This window comes from Pinus tabuliformis, chromosome 9 (genome assembly GCF_031772625.1).
Source record: "Pinus tabuliformis cultivar Carrire ecotype Pingquan chromosome 9, CPIR1, whole genome shotgun sequence".
Lineage (NCBI taxonomy): Eukaryota > Viridiplantae > Streptophyta > Pinopsida > Pinales > Pinaceae > Pinus > Pinus tabuliformis.
In genome coordinates, this window is record NC_142307.1 from 984,362,318 (window position 1) to 984,388,598 (window position 26,281).

At 40.3% G+C, this 26,281-nt stretch overlaps 1 protein-coding gene across 4 annotated transcripts in view; it reads left to right on the forward strand.

The window, feature by feature from the left end:
• LOC149152033 (histone deacetylase 15-like) overlaps positions 1-26,281 on the forward strand; it is a 318,098-nt gene that overhangs the window by 182,028 nt on the left and 109,789 nt on the right. For all 4 annotated transcript variants that reach the window (XM_089438338.1, XM_089438340.1, XM_089438341.1 and 1 more), the window contains 3 exons: positions 18,572-18,680; positions 25,644-25,723; positions 26,161-26,243. In XM_089438338.1, the coding sequence (XP_089294464.1) occupies positions 18,572-18,680; positions 25,644-25,723; positions 26,161-26,243 (272 nt within the window). The remainder of the gene's footprint in view (positions 1-18,571; positions 18,681-25,643; positions 25,724-26,160; positions 26,244-26,281) is intronic.

Here is a 26,281-nt window from a genome sequence, read left to right on the forward strand (position 1 = left end):
ACTCCAAATCTTGATGAGAAGCCTCAAGAAGGGCCTCCATGTCCAAAAAACATGCTTTGGGTGCCCCACATCCAAAAACCATGGTTTGGGTGCCCCATGTCATGCTCTGAAGAGCTAGGTGGTTGATGTGGCATGATGCTCCAATACTGAGTACGAGTCCTCCTTTGTCATCTTGTGGATGACCATCATCATTTGGACTTCAGGACAAGTAACAACTGTCAAACACTGTCAAGGCCAGCCTGGGGGTGTCCTAGATCCATTGGGTATAACATCAAGTAAATCCAACACCAAGCAAGAGGAGTCGAGCGTTTCAATAGTTGGGGGTATCTATCATCTTGTGGATTCGTCAAAGTTCCCATTGCTCTATGCTTGAGGAGCATGACTGAATCTGCAAGGTCATTACTGCTCTTTAGGAGGTACAAAATGGCCTAGGCACACTATGCAATTTGAGTGTTGAAAGGTGCCCTTAAAGATTTTTGTTGATGTGTGAAGAATTACATGGCAAAACCATCTCAAGACAAGCGAAAGTTACCAATCATTAGGGACAATGACCATAGATGCATCATGGTGGACCATACTTAATGCATGGGGTATAATAACACTTCAAATTGAGATCACCTTCAAATATCTAACTAGACCAAGTCCCATAAAAGTGTTCCCTACTTGTGTTAGGGATGGCTAGTGGTCAACCCTATTAGTTGTTCCAAATTTTCAGTTCCTATGGGGAAGTGACAACCCTTATATCAACCCTTGAATACATTGGTGCTTGTGATAATAGTGGTAATGGAGGGGAAGGACTTCAGGGCAAGGTGCCATGTCCATGGGACCAATTGATGGAGGTCCAACATCTTGAGTGTACAAATGTAAGGAGGGAGAAAATGTGGAGGCATGAGTTACCCCTTTCTGCAGCCTACTTTTTCCACCCCTCCGGTGCGTGTTTGAATTCTTTTGACAATGCTTTGACTGGAAGCATAGGTAGGGAGCCCAAGCTTGCTTTTAATGATTTAGCATGTGTTTACCACTTAATGATGAGACAGTTGATCACTCTTAAGGGTTGGGACATGTAAGAGTTCCTTTATTATGTGATGGAGCAACAAGTGCTAAAGGAATTGGGTGATGGCTTATGAAGGGGGTAGAGCTCATGTTATGCTTTTCTTCGCACACTAATTATTGTCTTGGAATTTTTTTGCATTTTATTTTTATATTTTTTCTTTTGTTGTGGCCATTTCATGCTTTTGACATTCTTTTAGTTGCATCATCCTCCAATTTAGAGGTTTTGGCCCAGACTCAAGGAAGAGATTAAAATAGTGCCAATCCCAATGAACCAATGACCATAAGCCTGAAGACTGTAGAGGAAATCTAGGGAATGATGGAAAGTGGTAAGTATGGAATATCATGGATATGCTACTTCAATCCAAGTCTCCCCAAGTAGTGCCCCTCCTATAACCCTAAGGTCTTGGAGGGTCCTACTAGAATAGGGTTGAAAAGTAACCTCCCTAATGAAGTGTGAGCAAGTTCATAGTCAAGATCTATCAATTATACTGATCACTCCTTTATTCACACTAGAATTGCTGAAACATTAAGTAAAAGGACATGATTGCAAGATGGTTAAAGTGCCTGTCGAAAATGACACAACTTCCTTCAAGAGGAATGCTTGATGCGAGAGGTATATATGACCGATGCAAATGGTGGAGGATCTTGGTTCAATGTCATGTACTGAGCACTGTAGGGCTACTAGTTGGCTAGCTTCCAAAGAAAGAGAAATCTTTCCCTTGTGGGGTTACCCACATTTTGGTGGGTAACATTAATAATGTGCTTTTACTTCATGTTTTTGGGCATAGTAGTACGAATTAAGGGGTGATCCGAATGATTGAACAATCTTTGACAGTGTTCTTGTTCCTTCACTTCACCTAGGAGGTTAGTCTTTGACTCTAGTCTAGTGCGACCTCCTTTGAGGCCGTAGGGTTATAAGAAGGACAATATTGGGGAGGATTTGTTTGAAGTAGTGTGCCCATGATATTCCATACAAACCACTTTCTATCATTCGCTCTATTCCATATCAATTCTTGGAGCTTGTGATCTTTGGTCATGGGGATTGGCACCTTCTCACCCTCATCCTTGATTTTGGGTTAGAAAACTTTTCCTTGGATGTTGATGCAGCTAAAAGAAAGATAAAAGAAAAAGAAAGGCATAATGAAAGAAAAAGATAAAATGTAAAAGATGTTTGTGATAGAAGTTAGCACATGGGCAAGAGCATAACATGAGTTTTACCTTCTTGATTAGTCATCACTTGGTTCCTAGAGCACTTTATGCTCCATCCATAAAAGGAACCCTTGTATTTTCCTAACCCTTATGAGCGATAAATTGCCTCATCATTAAGGGTAATAAATACTAAATCTCTCAATTGCAATCTTGGGTTGCTGAGCTATGTACCCAATTCAAAGAATTATCTTATAGAAGTAAAAGGGTCACCATAGGGGTGGATAAAATAGGTCGAGGAAAGGGGTAGCTCATGAATCCATGATTGCTCCGTCCTTACATCTATACACTCAAGATTTTGGATTGCCATTAGTTGGTCACTTGGTTATGGCACTTAGCCTTGGAGTCATGCCCACACCATTGCCACCATCTTCACTTGCACCTATGTATTGGTGGGTTAACTTGGGACATGTCATTTTTGCTTGGGGGATGGAAGCATCTAATAGGTTTATCCATCTGGCCTTCACTAACTTAAGAGAGGAAACATTTATATGTTAGTTTGTCTAGTTAGAGATTTGAGGGTGATATTTGTGTGAAGTATTGGTTGTGCCCTTAACATTAAGTATGGTCCACTATGATGCATGCACGGTTTTTGTTACCCAATGATTATTGATTTACACTTGATCTTGAGGAGGTTTTGTTAGGTGGTTCAAATCACATCAACATATGGCTTCGTGAGGTGATTGCCCCACCTCCTCAACAAAGGAGTAGAGGTCGTATTATCCATTGTAGAGAGAGAGAGAGAATGACTTTGGTGATGCAAAATTGCCTATCTAGAGCAGAGCATTAGGATATTTTATGACTTGATGTGATGCTTGACACCCCAAGGGACATTAGATGCTGGAACAATGAGGCTATAAAGGTTGGTGTTGGAGATATTTATGATGTGCCTAGTGGACCTTGGATGCCACCAGGCTAGTCGCAACACTATTTGATGGGCATCAATGGTTCCGAAGCCTAGACGATGATCATCCTTGAGATGATAAGTGAGGGCTTATACATCACCTTGGAGACTCAATCTTGAGTTATTGAATGCCACATTACCCCTCTTCCTCCTTTGGCTGTGATGTAGCCTGTAGGGTACCATGAATGCCACATTACTCCTCTTCCTCCTTTGGTTATGATGTAGCCTGTAGGGCACCATGGACATGATTTGCTGGTAGTGAGTTGGTTTGGATGGCTTGCACATGATCCTTGAGATGCATCTTGGAGGATGGGGAACTCATTAGTCAATACTTCACTTTATGGTGGTATATGGAGCTCATTTTGAGGATGAAGTCATGCTTTAAGAGCATTTATACCCAAATGTGTGGGCTTTAATGGCACTCGTGTTGTTTTTTTTGGGCTATGAGGTTGGGTTGTATCTTCTTTGTTGTGAAACACTTAAAGTAAACTTGCCAATCGGGGTTTTCAGATGCCTTATTTGTAAAATGAGTGGGAGAAGGCTCATATAAATAGAGCTTACCCTCATTCTACCTTTTCATCATCACACACATGTAATTCGACCCCTCCAAAAGAGAGTGCGACTTGACTCTTTTTTGCTACATTGAGCATAATGTTATATTTTTTGGATATGACTTGCTATTGGAAGTGATTCTTGCTTGGAGACATTATTTTGGGGTTGAAAGAAGTGCTCTTGTAGAAGATTGTTGTAAGTTTATAACTTTATTGTCTATTATTGCTATTTTGCATGCTTTTATGTTTAAAGTAGGGTTTCGCTTGTTCCACGTCTAACTGCTTATCATTTTTGAAATTTTGTGTCATGATTGCATATAAAATTGTCTTATTCAAAGCCTATAAAGAAACTCTATATGTGTAGACCTTGCACTTAATTTCTCCCCTCACAAGAATAATAACTAGGGTTTTAGATGTGGACATCCTAGAGCATTAACCCTTACTCCTTCATTATCCTCCCTTGGTATTTTGTGCCATTAAGACTCCATTAGTCTTTGTAGGATAATGCCTTGGTCCAAAAGTGCATTGATCACCTTAAAGATAAATAAAAGCCTTTCTAACTTTCTGCCTCCTAGAAACCTAGGGCAGCTGTTAGGGTTTATGCGCCAATTTGTAAAGAAAAGTGTTGTTTTATTGCTTAAGGTTGTACTTGAATTAGAGATTAATCTCTGTAAATATTTTAAAAACAAAATCTAGCATAGTGAATAGCCTTACATGCCCTACAAGGGCCAATGTCACACTTTTTTATGTTGTTTATGCATATCTAACATCCCGAAAATTGTTTGCCCTAGTTCAACCCTAGTCTCTATTTGAAGCCCTTGTGTTGTTTTTGATGTGATAATTCGATGCCAATTGACCTCCAACGTGGCTTTATTTATAGTAATCAATGTGAAGGGTCACGACTCACGACCCTTGAAAAGCCACCTTTTGACCATGGTGCTGACCCGATCTTTAAGAAGCCAACTTGACCAAAATAAAAATTTAATTTTGTCTCAAATAATATGCTAATGAAAGTACCTACCGATGCTACATTTTTCAACGCTGTCTCTTAGCTAGTGAGGTACTCTTCATTCTCTCTCTCACGATCCATCTCCCCGACCAAGTCATAGATCTCATCCTGATCTTTAAGAAGCCAACTTGACCAAAATAAAAATTTAATTTTGTCTCAAATAATATGCTAATGAAAGTACCTACCGAGGCTACATTTTCAAACACTGTCTCTTAGCTAGTGAGGTACTCTTCATTCTCTCTCTCACGATCCATCTCCTTGACCAAGTCATAGATCTCATCAAATATTAAAGGGAAAGATCAAACTCATCATAAGGAAAGGTGTACAGTCCAATCTCTCTCGCAGGGATGATTCATCCTTCATCAACCAAGGAAGGGATCATGCCATCATTCTCCTCTCATGGAGAGATGAAAACACTAGACCATCAATCTCTTCTCATGGAGAGATGAAAACAATACACCATCAATCTCGTCTCACAAAGACATGAAAACAATACAACATCAATCTCCTCTAGTGGAGAGATGAAAACAATACAACATCAATCTTCTCGTATGGAGAGATGAAAACAATACACCATAATTCTCCTCTCATGGAGAGATGAAAACAATACACCATCAATCTCCTCTCAGGAGAGATGAAAATAATATACCATCAATCTCCTCTCAAGAGAGATGAAAATAATATACCATCAATCTCCTCTTAGGAGAGATGAAAATTTGTACCTCATGACTGCAAGCCTCAGAATCAAATTCCCTGTACATATCGGTCTTACAATAACCTGATGATGCTATAAAACCATTGCTCGCTTTCAAAGGGATCCTTAGTAATTCCAAGCTTCTTACATAATCATCAACTTGCTCAAAAGCAGAAAAGTAGACATGGTGGATTTAAGCGCTTGTTTCAACATCCAACTATTCATCCAACTTTAACTAGAGCTTTGTATAGAAGCAAACATCAACAGCCTATCAATGCTCTTTCTTAGCTTAGTGGGCCAAATCAACACATCGTCAAGGAATCCAATCATGTCCATGTCAACAAGGAATTAACCCTGTGTATATCACCATCACGGAGGCAACTTCATTTACATTATTAGGGAGCCAAAATTGTTTATATCTTCAAGGAGTTAAACTTGTCCAAGTCGTCAAAAGATTCATCAAATGACTTGGCTTCATTAAGAAGTCTGTGCCTGTAATATCCCTTACCAGAGATATCCCTCAAATACAAGCAAATTCCAACCAGAGAAATAACAATAGTGCAACAAACAACAATGTATACATAGAAAATAAGCAGATACTCGAGAAATGCAGAGAGAAATGCTAAGCCATTTTATTATACTGAGTAATGGAAAGAGTACAAGAGGTGATCAGAAGGATAGCACCTCGACTTTGCACAAGGCAAGTGAAGAAATACACTCAGAATGGTAAAGAAATGGCCTCTCTCTGAGCTGTGTCCAAATTGCCGGAGAATTGCTGTGCTGCTGCTACTGCTGAAATCAAATGAGGATTTGGGGCTGTTCCCCTCAGAAAATGCTGAAACTCTGGAATCAGCCTCTACTCAATAAACCCAAAAAATCCCAGAAAGCTTTTCTAAAATTGCTGACCCCCGAAAATCACCCTCTTGGGGATCTACACAATCCCTCAAGGCTCTGCGCTGCTCTTGAAGAGAAACCTCCAGAACTCTGCTCGAAACTCTGCCAAGATCCTCCAATATGCAAGGGCTGATCCCTTGCTCAATCTCCTAGCTCAAATCCTCCACAAAAACCCAATCCGGAGCTCCTACCCAAAAGAACTGCGTCCTCCCCTCTCAAGACTGTGCAGTCATCAAAATACGCGGCTCCTTCTCAACTCCAAAAATCGCTCCTCCTGCAAAATATTGATGGAACTACCTTGCCCTAGCAGGCACGCAAAGTCCCCCGGGGCTAAGGGTGAGATCTCCGAACGGAGACACTCGATGCACTGAACAGTGCTTCAGACAGGCTAAACAACCAACGTGCTCTAAGTTGAAGTGACTAGCTCAAATGCAACATAATCGAATGATCAAAATGAGAAGGCTCCTCTCTCCTTTATGGTGTTGGCCTCTCTCAAAACCCTAAGGCCCACCTCCTCCAACGTAGCCTCTCTCTTGCCACGTGTTCCTTCTCCATCTGCGCAATCCCTCCAAGTGTCTACGTGGGCCCCTTCTCTACGTGGTCCTTGGGCCCCCCTTGGCTCCCCTTTTTAGTTACAACGTTGTGCTACTAGGGAGTGACTTTATTCATAAAGTGAGTTATGTTCCCATTCCTCACTTTTTTATTTATAACTAACTATAGAAGGCAAAATTGAACAAAATTGAATATTCCAATTAGCCATGGCTAATTAGGAATATTACAGTCTCCCTCGGCAAAATGTTGCTTGTCGTCAAGCAACTGAAGTGATGGATGTTGCAAAATTTTCTCACTCTCCCAAGTGGCATCCTCATCCGGTAAATTCTTCCACCTCACCAAGAATTCCCGGACCGTCCGGCTCCGTCGCTGTCCCTGTCACTAATGATGGTGTTAGGAAGACCATGTAGCCTGAAGACCTCTCTGAAGAATAGCTCGGCCACCTGCGTTGTTGTGTAGTGTGCGGATATGGCGAAAAAATCTGCGTACTTTGTTAGTCGATCAACGACGACAAAGATACAATCCTTGCCCTGCACCGTGGGCAACCTTGTGATGAAGTCCATCGAAATACTCTCCCATTTCCCTTCTGGATTGGGAAGAGGCTGTAATAATCCTGCGGGATGGCTCATCTCCCCCTTGTTCCGCTGGCAAACCTCGCACTCCGGGATATGCTGGAGTACGTCCTCCTTGAGGCCCTTCCATGAGAACCTCTCTCTAATGGCCCTATAGGTTTTGGTAAACCCCTGATGGCCGGCCAATGGTGAATCATGTGATGCCTGAAGTATCTTCTTCTTGAGCTGAGATCCCTCAGTCAAGAAGATCTGGTCCCTATAGTAGATGATCTCATTGATCACCCTGTACCTATCATCCGCCACCTGCCCATCCAGAATCTCACGTGCAAACCTGCCCTTGGAGTACTCTACTAAGAGTCGAGCCCTCGAGTCTGTGTCCAAGCTCATAAGAGACAATGTGGCTGGTCTACGTGAAAGGGCATCTGCTACCATGTTGTTCTTACCCTTGACATACTCAATGTCAAAGTCATACGCTTGGATCTTACTGATCCACTTCTGCTGCGTCTCCTGCAGCTGTTTCTGCTCCAAAAAGAACTCGAGGCTGTTGTGATCAGTCCTCACCCTGAACTTGTTACCCACTAAATACTGCCAGAATTTGGCCAATGCATGCATAATGGCCAGCATCTCCTTGTCGTATATAGAATACAACCTCTCATGTGGAAGGAGCTTCCGGCTCTCAAAGGCTATAGGGTGACCTCCCTGCATCAACACTGCGTCAATCCCCTCTCCTGACCCATCACAATCCAAAACAAATGGCTGCGAAAAATCTGGCAATACAAGCACTGGGCAGCTACTCATAACCTCCTTGAGCCTGTCAAAGGCTCGCTACGCTGTATCCGACCAACTGAATGCCCCCTTCCTCATCAGCTCTGTTAGGGGTGCAGCGAGCTGTGAGAAACTCTTGACGAACTTCCGGTAGTAGTACAAATGCCAATGAATCCCTGTAGTTCTGTCACGTTCCTCGGCTCTAGCCAATCTCTGATGGTCCTAATCTTCTCCTCATGGACTCTCAATCCGTCCACCCCTATGATGTGTCCCAAGTACAACATCTCCGTCAACCCAAACTCACACTTGGAGAGCTTGGCATAGAACTGCTGCTCCTCCAAGATGCGCAACACCGTCTCAATGCGCTGGAGATGCTCCTCCCAAGTCCTGCTGTAGATGAGAATGTCATCAAAGAACACCAACACAAACTTCCTTAAGTGATTGCGGAAGATGTGGTTCATGCAGGATTGGAATGTAGTTGGGGCGTTGGTTAGCCCGAAGGGCATCACCAAAAACCAAAAGTGCCCATAGTGACACCTGAAGGCGGTCTTGGGAATGTCCTGCTCCCTCACGCGAATTTGATGGTACCTAGATCTCAAATCAATCTTTGAGAAGAACCGTGCTCCTCTCAACTCATCGATCCTGGGTATGGGGTACCTGTTCTTTAGGGTCTTCTTGTTCAGGGCCCTGTAGTCAATGCACATCCTCAATGTGCCGTCCTCCTTCTTCACCAACACCACGGAAGAAGCAAAAGGACTCGTGCTCGGCCGAATGTGCCCAAGAGCCAACAACTCCTGAATGGCGCACTCAATATCATCCCGATAGGCCTTGGGATGCCTATAGGGGGTAGCAATCACTGCCTGTATGCCCTGCTCAAGCTCAATGGTGTGCTCAAACCCCTGGTTTGGTGGCTGTCCCGGCGGAATCTCCCGAAACGCTGTGGCATACTGGTCAAGGATGGACTATATCTTTGGGTGCACCGTCTGCCCTATAGTCGCTACCTCTGATGCACGCAGCTCCACTGCCCACTCTACGTCTCCCTTTCGGAAGACTGCCTCCATCCGATGAGTCGAAACAGACTGAGGCGGATATGGTGCTTTCCTTGTATCTTCTCATGCCTCCGTGTCTTCTCAGCATCCCACTCCATCTCTAGGGCCTTCCAACCTGTCGTGACCTTCCCTAGAGTGATAAGCCACTGAACACCCAGTATCATGTTGGTGTCCAGAATATCGACCACGAAAAGGTGGTCAGTCAGTGTGTAGGTGCCCATTGTCATTGATAACTCTGGAACATAACGAGCACACACCATGGTCTGATCTCCTGGGACCAAAACTGAAAAGCCATCGAAGCTCTCTGTCTGTATACCTCTCCGCTCAACCATTTGTGCATCGATGAAGGTGTGGGTTGCCCCACTGTCAACCAAAACTGATACTTGCTGGCCACGTACTGTTCCTCATACGCGCAGCGTAAGATACTTGGGAACTCCTTGCGAGGCTGCAAGGGCCCCTCTGGTAGGTGCAAAGGCTGCACCACCTGTTGGTGGTGGTGGAGGTGGCAAAGGATCCTGCGCGGCATGACTTTCTCCTACCTCCACATCATCCTCCTCATCCTCTTCCCTGCTGCTCTCGGAGAAAACCTCAATAAAATGTGCTTTGCCAGCAGCACATCTATGTCCCGGTGCCCACGACTCCTGACAGGTAAGGCACAACCGCTTCTTCTTCAACTCCCTCCTGGCATCATCATTAATCTGTGCTCGTCTTGGACTCCCCTTTGGAGGCGAAATCCTCACATCCTTCCCCTTAGGCTGGAAAGCCTGTCTCTAGGGGTAAGGTGTCTGGGTCCTGGGTAAGGCATCCTGTAAGTCCCGGGTCCTGCTAATAGCATCTTGGAGTGTGGCTGGTCTAGTGGATCTGACTAGACCCCGATGTGGCTCCGCTAACCCCTCAACAAACATGTAGATACTCCGTGCCGCAGATAGATCTGGCACCATCACTGAAATCCTCAAGAAGTCTGCAATGTAAGTCTCTGGGTTTCCATTCTGTTTGAGCCTCGTCAGCTCAACAAAGTGTTGTTCTGGATCCCTTCGGTCAAACCTCTCCATCAGTCTCCTGGTGAACTTGGCATATGTCGTCACTGTGGAGTGTCCGAGTGTAACCAACCCATGGAACCACCAGTCCTGGGCCTCACCATCTAAATGTAATGTCGCCACCTTGATGGCCTCTGTCTCGGACATTTGGTTAAGCTGGAAATAGATATCCAGCTTCTCCACCCAAGACTTTTGCTGAACTATTTGATGAGCCATCAAACGTAGGCAAGTGAAATCTACTAGCTGTGCGGTGGGTGTCTCCTTCATGATAATGCTGGTATCCTCTTTGATGGTCGCAGGGTCTACTATCCCGCTGGAGTTGAACTAAGTCTCTGAATGTGAGAGCATCCCTGAACTCTTGCCCATAGGCCTAGTACTCTGCAAAATAATCACCCATATGACCGGGCTCTGCCTCCTGCTGTGCTCCGGCCCCCGTTTCTGCTCCCAGGAGAGTGGGCATGGTAGTGCGTATAGGGGCATGTGAGGCCACCTACTGAGTAGTATCACGCTGAGTAGCACCCTGCTCTGGCAAATGGTGACATGCACCTGATCCCTCTCCAACCTGGAAAACCTGTGGGCTCTCACGCTGTCTAGCCTCCACTGCCGTGAATCTCTGCCCCATCACCTCGATCTGCCTTGACAGATCTTGCACTGATTTGAGGAGCATGTCCGCAAATTTCTTCCCGTCATCATCTGCCATTGGATCCTCTTGCTCTGCATCCACCATAGGCTCCTCTTGTTCTGTGTTCACCACAGGCTCCTCCTGTCCTGTGCCCACCACCCGAACACAGTCTCCCTCTCCCTAGGTATTCTCCAACCTACGCTCAATATCTCTGTATTTCCTACCTTTGTAACAGATGTAGGGCTTCTCCCTCGGCGTCATAGACTTCTAGCTCCACAGGCTGAGCCAGATCTATGCTCTGATAACACTGTAATATCCCTTACGAGAGATATCCCTCAAATACAAGCAAATTCCAACCAGAGAAATAACAAAAGCAACATACAAGAATGTATACATAGAAAATAAGCAGGTACTCGAGAAATGCAGAGAGAAATGCTAAGCCATTTTATTATACTGAGTAATTGAAAGAGTACAAGAGGTGATCAGAAGGATAGCACCTCGACTTGCACAAGGCAAGTGAAGAAATACACTCAGAATGGTAAGGAAATGGCCTCTCTCTGAACTGCGTCCAAACTGTCGGAGAATTGCTGTCGCTGCTACTGCTGAAATCAAATGAGGATTTGTGGCTGTTCTCCTCTTCAAAAAATGCTGAAACTCTGGAATTAGCCTCTGCTCAATAAACCCAGAAAAGCCCAGAAAGCCTATCTAAAATAGCTGACCCCCGAAAATCACCCTCTTGGGGATCTACACAATCCCCCAAGGCTCTGTGCTGCTCCTGAAGAGAAACCTCCAGAACTCTGCTCGAAACTCTGTTAAGATCCTCCAATATGCAAGGGCTGATCCCCTGCTCAATCTCCCAGCTCAAATCCTCCACAAAAACCCAATCCGGAGCTCCTACCCAAAAGAAGTGCGTCCTCCCCTCTCAAGACTACGCAGTCATCAAAATACTCAGCTCCTCGTCGACTCTAGAAATCGCTCCTCCTGCAAAATATTGATCGAACTACCTTGCCCGAGCAGGCACTCGAAGTCCCTCGGGGCTAAGGGTGAGATCTCTGAACGAAGACACTCGATGTCCTAAACAGTGCTGCAGACAAGCTAAACAACCAACGTGCTCTAAGTCGAAGTGACTAGCTCAAATGCAACATAATCGAATGATCAAAATGAGAAGGCTCCTTTCTCCTTTATAGCGTTGGCCTCTCTCAAAACCCTAAGGCCCACCTCCTCCAACGTCCACGTGTTCCTTCTTCATCTGCGCAGTCCCTCCAAGTGTCTGCGTGGGTCCCTTCTCTACGTGGTTCTTGGGCCCCCTTTGTCTCCCCTTTTTAGTTACAATGTTGTGCTACTAGGGAGTGACTTTATTCATAAAGTGAGTTATTTCCCCCTTCCTCACTTTTTTATTTATAACTAACTGTAAAAGGCAAAATTGAGCAAAATCGAATATTCCAATTAGCCATGGCTAATTAGGAATACTATAGTGACATCATTATTAAGGAGTAAGCATCAAGGAGTCTAACAACATTATCGTCATGGAGTACGCTTCATTCATCATTAAGGAGTCCACATCAATAACAAAACAGAGTACTCATCATAAAGAAGTCATATTATGGTCAACAATGAACATATATCATCAAGAAGTATAAATCAACATCAACATTAAAGAGTCTACTTCATCAAGAATGAAAAATCATTATGAGGCTCATATTATTGATATCATTATGGCATACTCAACATTAGCAACAAGGAATTGGGGTTAGGTCCATTAGACCTACATTTTTTCTCTCTAAGCCTTATCTAAGGTTTTACAAATCATAGATAGTCCAATGTCAATATTGATTAAAACAACAAAAGAAATACAAGATACTTATCTTTTTCCTGTTGAAGACAACTCTCTCTTCATCTTTATCCATTCTTGATTCCAACCTGGAAATCAACCTTATCATCAAACTGTCAGATCTTATAGCAATCAATTCACAAGCCCAAAATTATCTCAATCCTTTATATCAAGGTAGGGTTAACAACTATTGGCTAGGGCATGCAATTTGAACAACTAGGGTTTTAACTTCAAACCCTATTCAATCTACCAACCCACTTATTTTTGCAATCGTTTTCCAACTTTGTCAACTTCATTTGACATCTAGCTTGTATGACAACTTCACCCACATCATCATGCATGTACTAGGGTTCCATAGGAATAAGTGTCATCTATCACTGCCAAGGAATAATCGAGAATCATTACTGTCAAGTGTCATCCTCAAGGATATACTACCATATACCATAGGTTACTAAAACAAGTCACTGTCGTGACAAACAATGTTTCGATCTTTCTTTTAACATTCATAAGCCTTCTACATAAACACTGCCATGTCAAGGTCACTTTTATCAAGTTCAAATCCATCAAGATCACTGTCATCATATAGTAGGCAAGCCCTATTGTGAGCCATTATAATAATACGATCTTAGAGTATATGAAGTCACTGTAGGTGTGAGCGAGCTACTTAGATTAATGATGAGCCATAGGGATACATTTGCATCCCACAAATATTCAAGTGAACCACAGATTATAATAATAGCGAGTCATGTAATTCGATCCACAATAATATGATGTCCTTATAATGTATCAATGCCACCACAAGGTAAGGCTATGCCATTGCAAATATAACGATACCACTGCAGAGATAACGGTGCCACTATAGAGAGCGATGCCATAAAAGCATTTAGGCAAGCAACTGTAATGTCATTAACATGAGCTATTGTAAAAGTAGATTTACAAAAAAAAGGTGCGATGCACATAGTGTGTGCATTATGAGCCACCACGAGCCACTGTTATAAATTATGAGCCACTTAAGTTAATGTGAGCATCTAAGATGAGTTATACGAGCCATAGTGTGTCACTAGGAAATGACTTAGACCCATCAATCCATGGCTTCCAGAAATTCCAAAAAGGAGCCCTTTCCTCATCTTCCACAATCTTGCCACGGACATATCTCACTCGTATGTTGAAAAGCTCCATGTCGGACCGAAAATTCCTGATTACATAGAAACCATAAGTCGAGTCATCAATTGTGCCGTCCTAAAACATTAATACGTAGTCGTTGCCCCAATGCTCATAAGCGGGTTCACTATCATCTAACTTCTCACATCTCTGGTAAAGAGATCTTTCACGAAAACTGAATGGGGATGCCAAGTTTGGAAGTTTGTATATCTCAACATACAATGGGGGCTTCTCCTCTTGTGCAAAAAAGACCATATGCATTAGCATTTCCATTTCTCTTCACAAATAATGTCGTTTTCATTATTTGCAAGGGTGCATGCCCATTCACAAAAGGCACACGACTCTTCCTCTATAAAGGTCTCCATCGTCTTTGTCAAATAAATGGTATAATTAACACTAGAATTCCCATCCAGAGTGGAAGTGGAAGAACATCTATAAGCGTAATATTCACAATTATCAATAGAGATGTGCAATGGCGAGAGTCTCTTCCAAGGTTTGCAACTTGCTTCTCGCAGATTTGGAACCTCCACATCGTAAACTCCATTTTCAAAATTGCGAGTGAAGCAATAAATGCACTCCTCGTTATCGTCATAGACAAAGATGACATGCTTTTAAAAATGGAAAGGGATTGCAGGCAGATGAAGAGTCTGTATCTTATGGTGGCTGCATTGAAAAACCTAAAGAGCAACGTGTTTGTTAGGTTTACAAGGCATTTTGCGGCATGGTGTTTTGAATACAACCATCATTTTTCGAGAGGAGATGCAGGCTGTGGACACGTGCATAAGGTGGGAAACGGTTTGTGAGGGCATGAGCCCACGATTTGTTCAACGCCCTCAGAGTTGGATGCTGATACCACAACAACCTCGTTATCACTTCTCCAAGGACAATTTCATTTTCCAGTCTTTCTATTTAATCACTTTCTTCACAGAGAATATATGAGCCTCAGATAGTGTACAAGCTAGTGAGCCGTAGAGACATATGCAAGACACAATAATCATGCAAATCACAAAGAACATAACACGTACCACTGTAATGCGTATGCGAGCCATGGAGAAGGCAGAATACGAGCGGCAAAAAAATACGAGAATACTTGCAATCTATAAAAATAGGTGCCCGAAGGATGCTTCCAAATCCATAGAGACAAGAAGTCTGAAATCCAAAGAGAATGGAGGCTCATACCAGTTCGTTAAATCTTCTGCTCAGATCTTTTCCAGCTCTAATACCATGTTGTTTTTGATGTGATAATTCGATGCGAAATGACCTCCAACATGGCTCTATTTATAGTGGTCAATGTGAAGGGTCACGACCCTTGAAAAGGCACCTTTTGACCATGGAGGCGACGTGATCTTCTAGAAGTTGACGTGACTAGAATAAAAATTTAATTTTGTCTCCAATAATATGCCAATGAATGTACCGTTCGAAGCTACATTTTTCAACACCTTGCTCCTTTCTTGTTGAAGATCATTTGGATGGCTATTCTTAGGCTGGTATATGCCATTGCATGTCCTAATATTGATGATCATGCAAACCCAGTGTTATAGCAGCCCATTTATTGGTCTACCTTTAGAGGACTTGAATCCTAGCTTTGAATTCCTTGATCATTTTTTGTCTTAACAAGCCCTCTATCCACCTTTAGACCATTAAAAAACAAATCACGTGGAGACCTAGTATTAGAATACTTTATAGGTGATTTAAGGAAGCCTCCCATGTAGTATGGCCCTTGAATCGGTGATCTGTCCTGCTAGACTTTGTGTGAACATGACCCATTTTATCTTTTTTTTAGTTATCCGGATTAGAGGTGTTCCCCTTTGAATATATAATAAGTGATCACTCTTGCATGATAGATTTTATAGGACTTCTACAAGCCCAATCACAATAGGCTGATCAGTTATTTTTTATTTTATTTTCAGTTTATCTTGATGATTTTGGCATCAAGGTTCATGGAGATATCCTGACCGAGGATGTAGTTGGTTGGTGAGATGTGCAACATCTTGTTCTACTGGGAGACAACCTAGTTAGACATGGCCACGGGAGCAGACCCACTAAGGTTCATTCCAATATCTCCCATTCTAGGATGGGTGGTTGAATGCTCATTACGAGATTTTCTTCTTTAGCCTTAGATGTTAGGACAGTTTCAATTGATCAATATGAACTGCCTTGTAGGCTTACCTAGGTAGTTCATTTCAGGGGATGTTATTCCTTAGGACATCGTCAGGATTTGCATTGATATATTCATGGTTATTGATGATAGCATGGATGCTCTCTCTTTCAATCCAACATATACTAGTTTGAGTACATTGTTGTATTTTTCTCTCTGTTAGGGTTTACTATCCTGGTTACCCCTTCGCAGCTGCTGCTTTTTTTTTCCTGTATATTTCTTTACTTTGGCACTCGTGAGTTACCTTGACATGTGGTAATTTTGGAAATTCAGCTTCAGAAATTTCACCTCATTTTCTTGAGGTTCCAAAGATCTATTTTATAGAAGAGAACTTTCCACATGGCTGAATCTGAAATAGAAACTACAGCAGTGTTATATTTTACTTCTGTCTGGAAAAATCACCAGGCAAGCTCAAGCAAATAGGGACTGAAAATGTGTACTTGAAGGAGAGAAGATTCACAGCTCTTAGGCTACAATCTACTTCATCAACCAGATTTGAAAAGTTATTTAGTTGCAACAGAATATTCTGGCAATAATTCTGATTTCTAGTTTCTTTTTAGCACACTACATCACATAACATGTCAGCCAAGACATACAATTAAATCAACATATAGAAACAACCCTGAAACCAGTCATGAACATGAGAACAATTAGTCTGATTTTCAGAACTGCATCAGACAAATTTGGGCTGCAATGGTGCACTTCATATTACAGCATAAATGAAGATACAATCTGATACCTTAGGTCATCCGGAGATGGTACAACATTCATTGTCTGCTCATCCAAGCAAGGGCACTCCAATTGATATCTAACCCCAGCTAAGGCGTCCACCATCAACAAAACCCCTGCTAGCAATATGACTGCCTAGCAAGGCATCTCAACAGTAGCTGTACCAAAGGCTCCAATACAAGCTAACATTACACCAAGAAGTCCACCTTGGATCTCCCACTTGCCTCACATGAGTCCTCAAGGAGATTCACCAGCATGTATCAGAGAAACTCTAATAGCATCAATCACTCCAAGTTTTCTCTAGGGTTTCTTGCCACAAACCCTAGGTCTTACTCACATGAAGATTTTGACTCTAGTGCTCCAAGTCTTCTCTATAGTTTATCTCACACAAACCCTAGTGTTGCAAGTTTCCACCTAAGCCTTTTAAATCTTTCATCACGCAAGCGACTATGAGACAAGAACAACAAGAAGATACAAAGGATCTAGTGACTAAGTTGTTAATTGTAGATTCTCTCCTCCCTTTATATGAGATAGGTGAGGGGGGCCAACAATAGATAGTGGAATAGTCCACAGCTAGGCTATTCTAACCCCCTACAGTAGGTCCAGAGGAGGAGCGCTCCTCTCCAAGGTGTACACATGTTGCAATGTGGTTGGATTCCACCTTCCATGTGGTGCTTTCTTGAAGCTAAGACTCCACAGGTCAAGGGCTCTCTGTCACAAGGCTACAGATTCTCCAAGACAAGCTTATGAGCTCCAATTCTCCTCCTCCATATGTGTGTATCGGGTCCACAAAAATGTCCAAGTGGTGCACCTTACAAGTGAGACTTCCTGAAGCAACCGGTCAACCTCATAGAGCATGCCACATGGTCTTGATACTTGTATGGCCAAATGTCCTTACTCTGACTGCCTAGCACTCCTCCATAATATAGCTCCACATCCTGTCCAAAGGTCCTCTCCTCCTCAATGCATACGCAATGTAGAAGATGGCAATGCTACATGAGATAACTACCTCCGTAAGAAGTGCACCTCCTCTAGCACAAATCCCGATGATAAGAAGCCTCCTATAGTAAGGTCTTGAAATGTCAATCAACCAAAACTATCTAATGACACCACATGAAGTGCACCCCTAGCATGATGTAAACACTTTTTTGAGCAACCCAAAAGCAAACATGTCACGACTACATGATTATTGTGACTTGCTGTACTTTTCTAGTCTCATTGACCTAGTTTGGTCACTTGTGGTTGTCAATAAAATTATTTGATCTTTCGTATTCACAATTTATGAGATTAGCAACTGATTGTATTGAGTGAATGGTTTCAAATTTGTAAAAATACTATTAATGTATGTTCTTAATGCCTGGTACATGTATTTCATTCATGGGTTTATGGCAATAAACATTGAAAATTTTCTTTGTATGCATACAATAATTCATTGTCTAATGTTTGTTTGAGTTGTAAGTATTGGACAACTTAATTCCAGTTGATTTTCTAATATCAAATTTTGGCCTGGTTCAACTGCCTTGGTTGTCCATATTTCCAGTTTTTCTATTTGTTTTTATTAAGACAACCTTTTAGCAGTATGTATGTATTAGTATCCTTTTAATTTAGCCATTATTGTTATCACGTGTTTTTCCTTGACTCTTTCTCGCATTGGCTGATGACTACTGAATACATGATTTAGCAGTGTGTGGCTGACTTAATTGGGGCAACTACATGCACCTTGTGTGCTGGGACTATGAAGGAATGTGCACTCAATAGCTTTTGTAATTGCTTGCTTAGTGCAGGTTGGTAGCTCCAAGGGAGAGGGATACTCGGTGAACATTCCGTGGAAATGTGGAGGAGTTGGGGATAATGACTATATTTTTGCATTTCAACATGCCGTTCTTCCAATAGGTCTATTGAATATGACATTTTGTTGTAGAGTTATACTTTTAAAGTTTTTATTAGTCTTTAATGGCATAATGCTGTACCAAATTGTTATGGAAGCAATGGTTTTTTTCTGTTTTTCTTGAAACATATACATCTTATATTTCAAGTGCATCTTGCCTGAGAGCAGTAATTCCTTTAACATTCTCAAAATCTCTTAATTTAGATCATACAAATTTTGGAGTATTAAAGATTCTGTTTTTGATGACATAGTAGTGGTGAGCAAAATTAACAGCCTAAAGATGAAACTTCAATACTGTTATTAGGTTTATGGAGAAGAAAACATTGTTATGTAGTTCAAGATTTTAGAAACATTGTACCAGAGATTGGAAATGGGAATCTGGTATTTCACCTAAAATCATGAAACATTTGATGAAAACAAAAGTGTTTCAGACCTATAAGCCATGATTTTGGCCAAGGTTGTCAAAAGAATCATAAAAGGAACAAACAGAAAACCTAAAAGCAATCCCATAAACACCTAGGATAGTATTTAACATTTAATCTTCTATCTTCAAGTTAACGGATATCATTGACTTAAATTTTATCATTAAAAGTTATAGTGTGACTGCCACTTCAGGATATTTGGTGGTCGATTGAATTCGACTAGACCTCATATGTAGGAAGTGGAATTTATGGTGACTTTCTAAGCTTTCCAGATACTGAGCTTTTACAGCATTTCAACATTCAAGATTGCTGCAAATGAAACCTAGTAGTGTCAAATTTCAAATGCCCTAGTTGACTGCTGTCCTATGTTTCTCTTCATTAAAAAAAATCAAATATAAGCTTATTTGATCATAGAGATGAACATCTCTGAACATGCAACAATCACACATGTCGTTGGAAAAGTGAACAATGTAAGCAGTAAATAAATAACACACATGTACAGTGATTTTCCCCTTTAAATCAGCTTATCATTCCAATGGTCAAAGCTTACAAGATACCTCCACAGTCTGCTTTAACTTAACAGCTGCATGGTAAACAAAATACTACAGAACAGAGAAGTATAGCCTGCTGAAATAGAAGTATGGCTCTGCTAAAGAAGGAAGGCAGTAGATACTGCTGTACAACTATAGGATGGTACTGCTGTACGGATTCGTTCTTGCTGTTTTCCACAGCGTATTTGCACTTTCTCCTCTCAGATTCACTTTCCTACTCTTGGTCTCCAACTCTCTCGAGTGTTCTCATGTGTGTTTCAACTTCTTCCATCTTGTCCTATTTATGTTTTGAGAGATATAACTAATCTTCTCAATTCCTAACAACCACCTTATTTCAACAATGAGTTGTATGGATAAGATTAAAACAAATCTAATTCACTAATATTCTAGAATCTCTAGAATATTTCATTTAGATTTCTCAGATGAGAATAATATGGAAAATATGTCTTTCACTTTTTATTTATTTAATTGAAACTACAAGATGGTATTATTTCCCACTTTTACCAACTGGCCACTAGAAGTTGTCTCGAACTATTTCTCACACGTTTGCACCTGACCTGTGCAAGAAGCTCCTGTTCGAGCTATATTTCTCAACAAGTAGACCATAATTCCTACTCTGCACAAGCGCTGCAGGGATGTGCAAACACTAGTGATTTTTGTATAGTATAACAATATTTGGACAGGAGACGCCAGTTAGAGTTCCAATGCTTATGTCTCATGGTATTTTCAAATTTTAAATTGAAGGGTAGTCTGAATTTGCTATCTCTCTTGGTTTTTCTTGCGCATGCGCACACACACACACACATATTTCGTTTCCGAACCATATCAAATTTGACCCTTCTTGACAATGTCAGTTTCCTCCATCTATGTTTGCATGTTAGTTCAACTTATGTCTAAGTTAAAAGTAAGGAAGCAACTGTTGACTACATTGTTTGTGACTAAGTACATTTTATTTTTCCTGTGAGGGTTGCTAAGGGTTCGTCATGGAATTCTTAAAAGTATTTTGTATTTTATGGGGTCTATCTGTGGTATCACTATTGCATATGTGAGCCTCAAAGTGCGTTTTTCTCTTCTTTTAGTTGGGACTTGAATTGCCTTCTTTTATTAATGAGATAAGTTATGATTCTTTATAATCTTAGTGTCCTTTATTTTGATCTTTAAATTTCCTTGTATCGGGGGTTTGGCCTATGTTGATTTGGGGTAGCATCGGATGTTCTCTAGCCATGAAAATTGGTGGAGAGGCTAAAGCACATGAGATCTCCAAGACCCAGAAATGGTTTGGACAGATTGTACCCGGTTTGGGAGATATTAAAATAATTAATATTTTTAATGAAGTTCCTAAGTCTAAACTTAGGAAAAATAAAATATTAATGGGTATTAATATAAAACTGAGTTAGAAGGTTCCAAAAGTCATGGATCAAGCCAAATCTAACAGGAGGCTTGAGGGTCTGTTGGAGAACACACTAGAGTGGCCAGTGATTCATTTTGCTAGAGCGGGGTTGCTAAGCAAAAGTGAATCAGTGATCAACAGCGAGGGGTAGTGAGTGCTAGATAGAGAGGCAGAGATAGTACTGAGAGACCAACACAGAATTAGAGAGAGCGAGAGCATCAACTAGTGCAGAGCCCAGTAGAGACAGAATAGAGGCCAGAGGGACTGTGTCATCCACGCAGAGGTTGCTGAAGTGATGCAGAGGGTCCCAGAGGCTGCGCAGTGCCTCAGAGGGATGACGCAGAGGGTCCTGGGGTTGACGCAGAGGCCAGAAGGGCCAACGTTGAGCTTAAGTTGTGCGGCATGCCGGAGAGGGTTTTGTGGGACAATTTTTTTGAATACCTATTTCCGAATATAGAGGTATTGCTTCCGTGTATTTTTCTCTAGTGGGTGAGCTGGTTAGGCACCCAGTTGTACTCAAGGAAATACTGCATAATAATAAACCCTCTGAATAACTGCACCGATTTTCACGCATTGGGTTTTTTCGGGGACATTTGTCCAAAAATAACATTGTCACTTGTGTGCTTGTTTTCTTTCAGTTGATGATATGTAGATGTTGTGACTATATCGTGTTTATTTCGGTATTTAAATGTTTCAAATAACTTGTTCAGAATTTACAATTAGAAGAAATAAACCAACAAAATACAAATTAATTTTCTAATCGATAGACTTAGAAAATTCAACAGTCTATAATTAAGGGAGAGTACCTATTACCTACTTTTTTCTTTCCGACTAAGTCATTCTTAGTTTGCATTTTGATTGATAACCATCTCCACTCGTGAATTTTTTGAGCTTTCCTTTTCAAAAGGAATTATAGTAGTGGTTTGTGTTCTTCTGTTATTTTGAAGTCATAACTTTTGGAAAGTGTTGCCATATTTTGATTATGTGGATTATTGTTAATAATTCTTGGTCAGAAGTAACCTTTCTTGGTTTGTTCTTTCTCTGCCTACGTAGTCTACTAATTTTCCATTTTTAGATAAATATAATATGCATCAATGTGGATCACAAATTTCACCTATGGATCAATGTGGATCCTCTATGTGCCATGGTGAAATTTTCCATTAGTCTGCAACTAAGTCACATGACATGATGACACGAGACATGGAGGACATAGAATTATGACTGTCCAATACGAGACATGACGACCTCGGAAACAGGACATGGAGGACACATTACACACACAAATTTGTTATATATGTTAAAAATATAACAAACTAGTATATTACACATACAAAATTGGAATATAGACAAAGATTCAATTTTTATCAAATTTAGAATTTAAAAACATTTAAAATTTTACATGATCATGCTATAAATTCAATCATACAACTTCTGTTCTTTAGCCTTTTGTCTTGCTCAAACAATGTTTTTTCAAGCTTTTGCGTCTACTATTGTAGACTAACTTCTAGCAGATGGGGCACTAGCAGATCTTGAATGAAATGAAGAAAGGGGAACAACATCAATGGGGGCATTCCTCCCTTTAATTTTTTCCAGCTGCACTTGATGACTGAGGCATGATTTTTGTGAAATGAGGAAGACAATAGACTGTTGCAGGAAAAATCTTGAATATTGGTGGACAAATCCACTCACACAACACTTGGAATCCCTTCTAACACTACAAATAAGCCTTAGTTGCACTCCAAAATGTTTGACACGTCCAACCTGTTGAGTGAAATGAGCTCAAATGAAAGGGGAGACATGTTTCTATGGGGTGCAGGGCTCTTTTACGGGAGACATGGTGAGGGCATGTGTCAGACACGTGTTTGGTAGGTGTCCTGTGAATAGGACTTGTGCCAAACATGTGTCAGAAATGTGTCCTCATGTATTGGTGTCCGATATGTAGGATACATAACATAGGCTTTGTTTGGCAATGCCCTGTTACTTAGGTTTAGAAGAAGATCCACTTTGGTTGTTATAACAATCTCTAGGGCTAGGAACGACCTAGGAGCATGTGCAGAGGCATAAATCCATATATAAGCTATGACACGAGGTTTGTCGAACTTAAACCTTGAGGTTCGAATTTTGGCGAACCTTAAAAAAATTTTGAGGTTCGGCAAACCTCATTGAACCTCATAGCCATTGACGAAGTCCAGAAATCAAAACCCATAACTTTATATCACAACTCAAGCTTGCAATTTATCCTTGCAGTTTCCATGTTCGTGATTTCATTTTTGATGTTCAATGATGTTGATTTCTTACCCTTTTATCCTATAATTCATTTTATATATATATATATATATATATAGAGAGAGAGAGAGAGAGAGAGAGAGAGAGAGAAACCTAATGGCAAACCTCATCAAAAAATTCGAACTCAAACTGAACCTAATCATTGCCAAACCCGAACTTGAACCTGAACCATGTGCAATGTATATAAGGACTAACAAACTCCCAAAAACATAAGCCAATGACCTAGGAGAATGTGCATATGTTCAGTTGTCCTAAAGAAGACATCTCATCTTTCCAATTATACCATTGTAAATCCCAAAGTGTGTGCCACTGAAAAGAGTGTTGAGCAGTGTAGAAACTCAGATAATTACCCTAAACTTGGGAACTCCTAAGTTGGGAGAGTGTTCCTTTCCAACAAATGGAAGAACCCATGGTATGCTAACTAATATATCATCTCAATGATTAAGTAAATCAAATAGTTAGCCATAATACATAAGGAAAACTATTCGTTGACAAGTTTTCTTATCAGTGCTAAGGAAAACCCCACCAAGGCACCAAAAATTCCACATTTGCAAAATGCAAACTCCCAACAAAAAGGTGTTAGTCAATAAGTCAATATCCATTAAAATGTCAGCATTCTTGCTCCAAGGTCAAAATTCTTCAAAGGCAACCTGCTTGGGCATGGTCTTCAACCTAGAACAATCCTCAAAACTATACGAGGGGTAACACCTACTATTGTTGTTATAGCTGCTGGCATTGATTGGCAAGTAAGGGATTGACATTGAGGCTAATCGTGGTTACAATGCAGCATTGCGTTCAATAATGTGAAAACAGGCTATAACCTTGAAATTAGGTTATTATACTAAGTTACCAGGATTCGGATACGGATTCGGATCCGGATTCGGATACGGATCCGCTAGTTTTTTGAAAATCCAGGATCCGGATACGGCAAGTACAAACAATATAAAATATTTTATAATTTTTAAAAATTAAATTTATATAAAAATAAAATAAAAACATATATTAATTTTTAAATATATAATTTTTATATAGAGTACCTATAAAAATAAATATTAGATATAAATAGTATCAGAATTAATATATTATTTATAAATATTAATTAAATTTGTATAAAATAAAAAAAATTATAATTTCTGTTTAAAATTTTAAATATAAAACTTCTATATAATATTTTTAAAATAATTATTAATTTCAGATGGAAAAAATAATTATTAATTTAATATATTAAAATTAATGTATCATAATATTGAAACATTAATTACTAGTTATTATATTTAAATTAAATAAACTTACTTTATGAAACTTTTAAAATAAACCTATAATTTAATAGTTATTATATTTAAATTAAATGAAGTTACTTTATAGAACTTACTTCATCAAACTTCTAAAATAAACATATAATTTAATTAGAATATCCCAACATCCGTATCTTATAATCTTGAAATAAAGTTTATACAATGGTTAACCGCAGGTTTATAATCTTGAAATTAATGAACTCCCTTGTTAATTATTCCTACGGCTGATTTTTCCAATATAGCGTTATTCATCAGCTGACATTTCCTTTCTGGAATTCTGTGCTGAGATATAATTTGAAAATATGTGCTGACGTCAAACCATATTACACACAGATTAATGAATCCCGCACAGATTAATGAACTCCCGCACGGCTGATTTTTCCAATATCGGGTTATTCATCCACTGATATTTTCTTTCTAGATTCTACACTGAGATATAATTTGGAAATATGTGCTGCCGTCAAACCATATTATAGACAGACAAATGTTGGGCGGGGCGGATCTTCGTGGATCCGGATCCGTCTCTGATCCGGGGATCCGCGGATCCAGCCGCTGGGCCTGAAGGATCCGGTAACATAGTTATTATATTGGCTAGGTAAAGTTATTGATCTCTTGTTGATCAGTGTGTAGTGTCATGTGACTATATGTAACCCTTTATCAAACCTAGAAGTTTCTCAAATTAAGTTAATTATTTGGCTAGGTAAAGGTATTGATCTCCTGTTGATCAGAGTGCAGTGTTATGGGGCCCTATGTAATCCATTATCAATCCTAGAAGTTTCTCAAATCAAGCTAGGAAAACCATTGTATGTATTGTGAAGTCACAATTTTAAATAAAAGTTATACCTTAAGTTTAAAATGAAAAAATAAGGATATGTAGCAAATTGTAATTTATTTATTTATTTATTTTTATTTTTCTCTCAGTGATTTGTGGAAATTCATATTATTTGTTTCTTGGAGTAAAGAAATTGACCAAGCAAAGTTTCCTCCTTTACCTAACATTATATCTGATATGATTTTATTGCAGCGGAGCAGTTTGAACCTGATTTAACAATAATATCGGCAGGCTTTGATGCTGCAAAGGGTGATCCTCTTGGTCGCTGTGAAGTATGACTTGCACCCATTATCTTTATCTTCCTTTTTGTTATTCCTCTGATAATTCATCAAATACTGCCGAAGCATATTGCACTAACTTTTTTATATGGTTATATGGAACATGTACCATTCAAATCAGTGTTGCAAATATTTCTGATTTCTCTCAATTTTCCCAAGTTGCTTGTTTTTTCTGAGTTTTTTCAAGTTTTTCCATTATTTCCCCTGATATTTCCAGCAAGTGTCTTTCTGAACCCTTAGAGATATATTCCACAAAATGATATTTGCAGCTTTGATTCATATTGGCATTATTGTGGCCCTTTTACATGATGCACACTACATATTCACAATCAGGCAGTGTGTTTTTGACAGATCTCGATATGCATCATTTCCCTCATTTTGATTTTTTCATAGATGATAAAATAATTCGACTTGAGCAATGCTTTCTACAGGTCACTCCTGATGGTTTCGCACATATGGCCCAGATGTTGAGTTGTCTCTCAAAGGGAAAGATGCTTGTTATTTTAGAAGGAGGGTAAGGATTGTTTCATGATTCATGAATGCTTGTTTTTA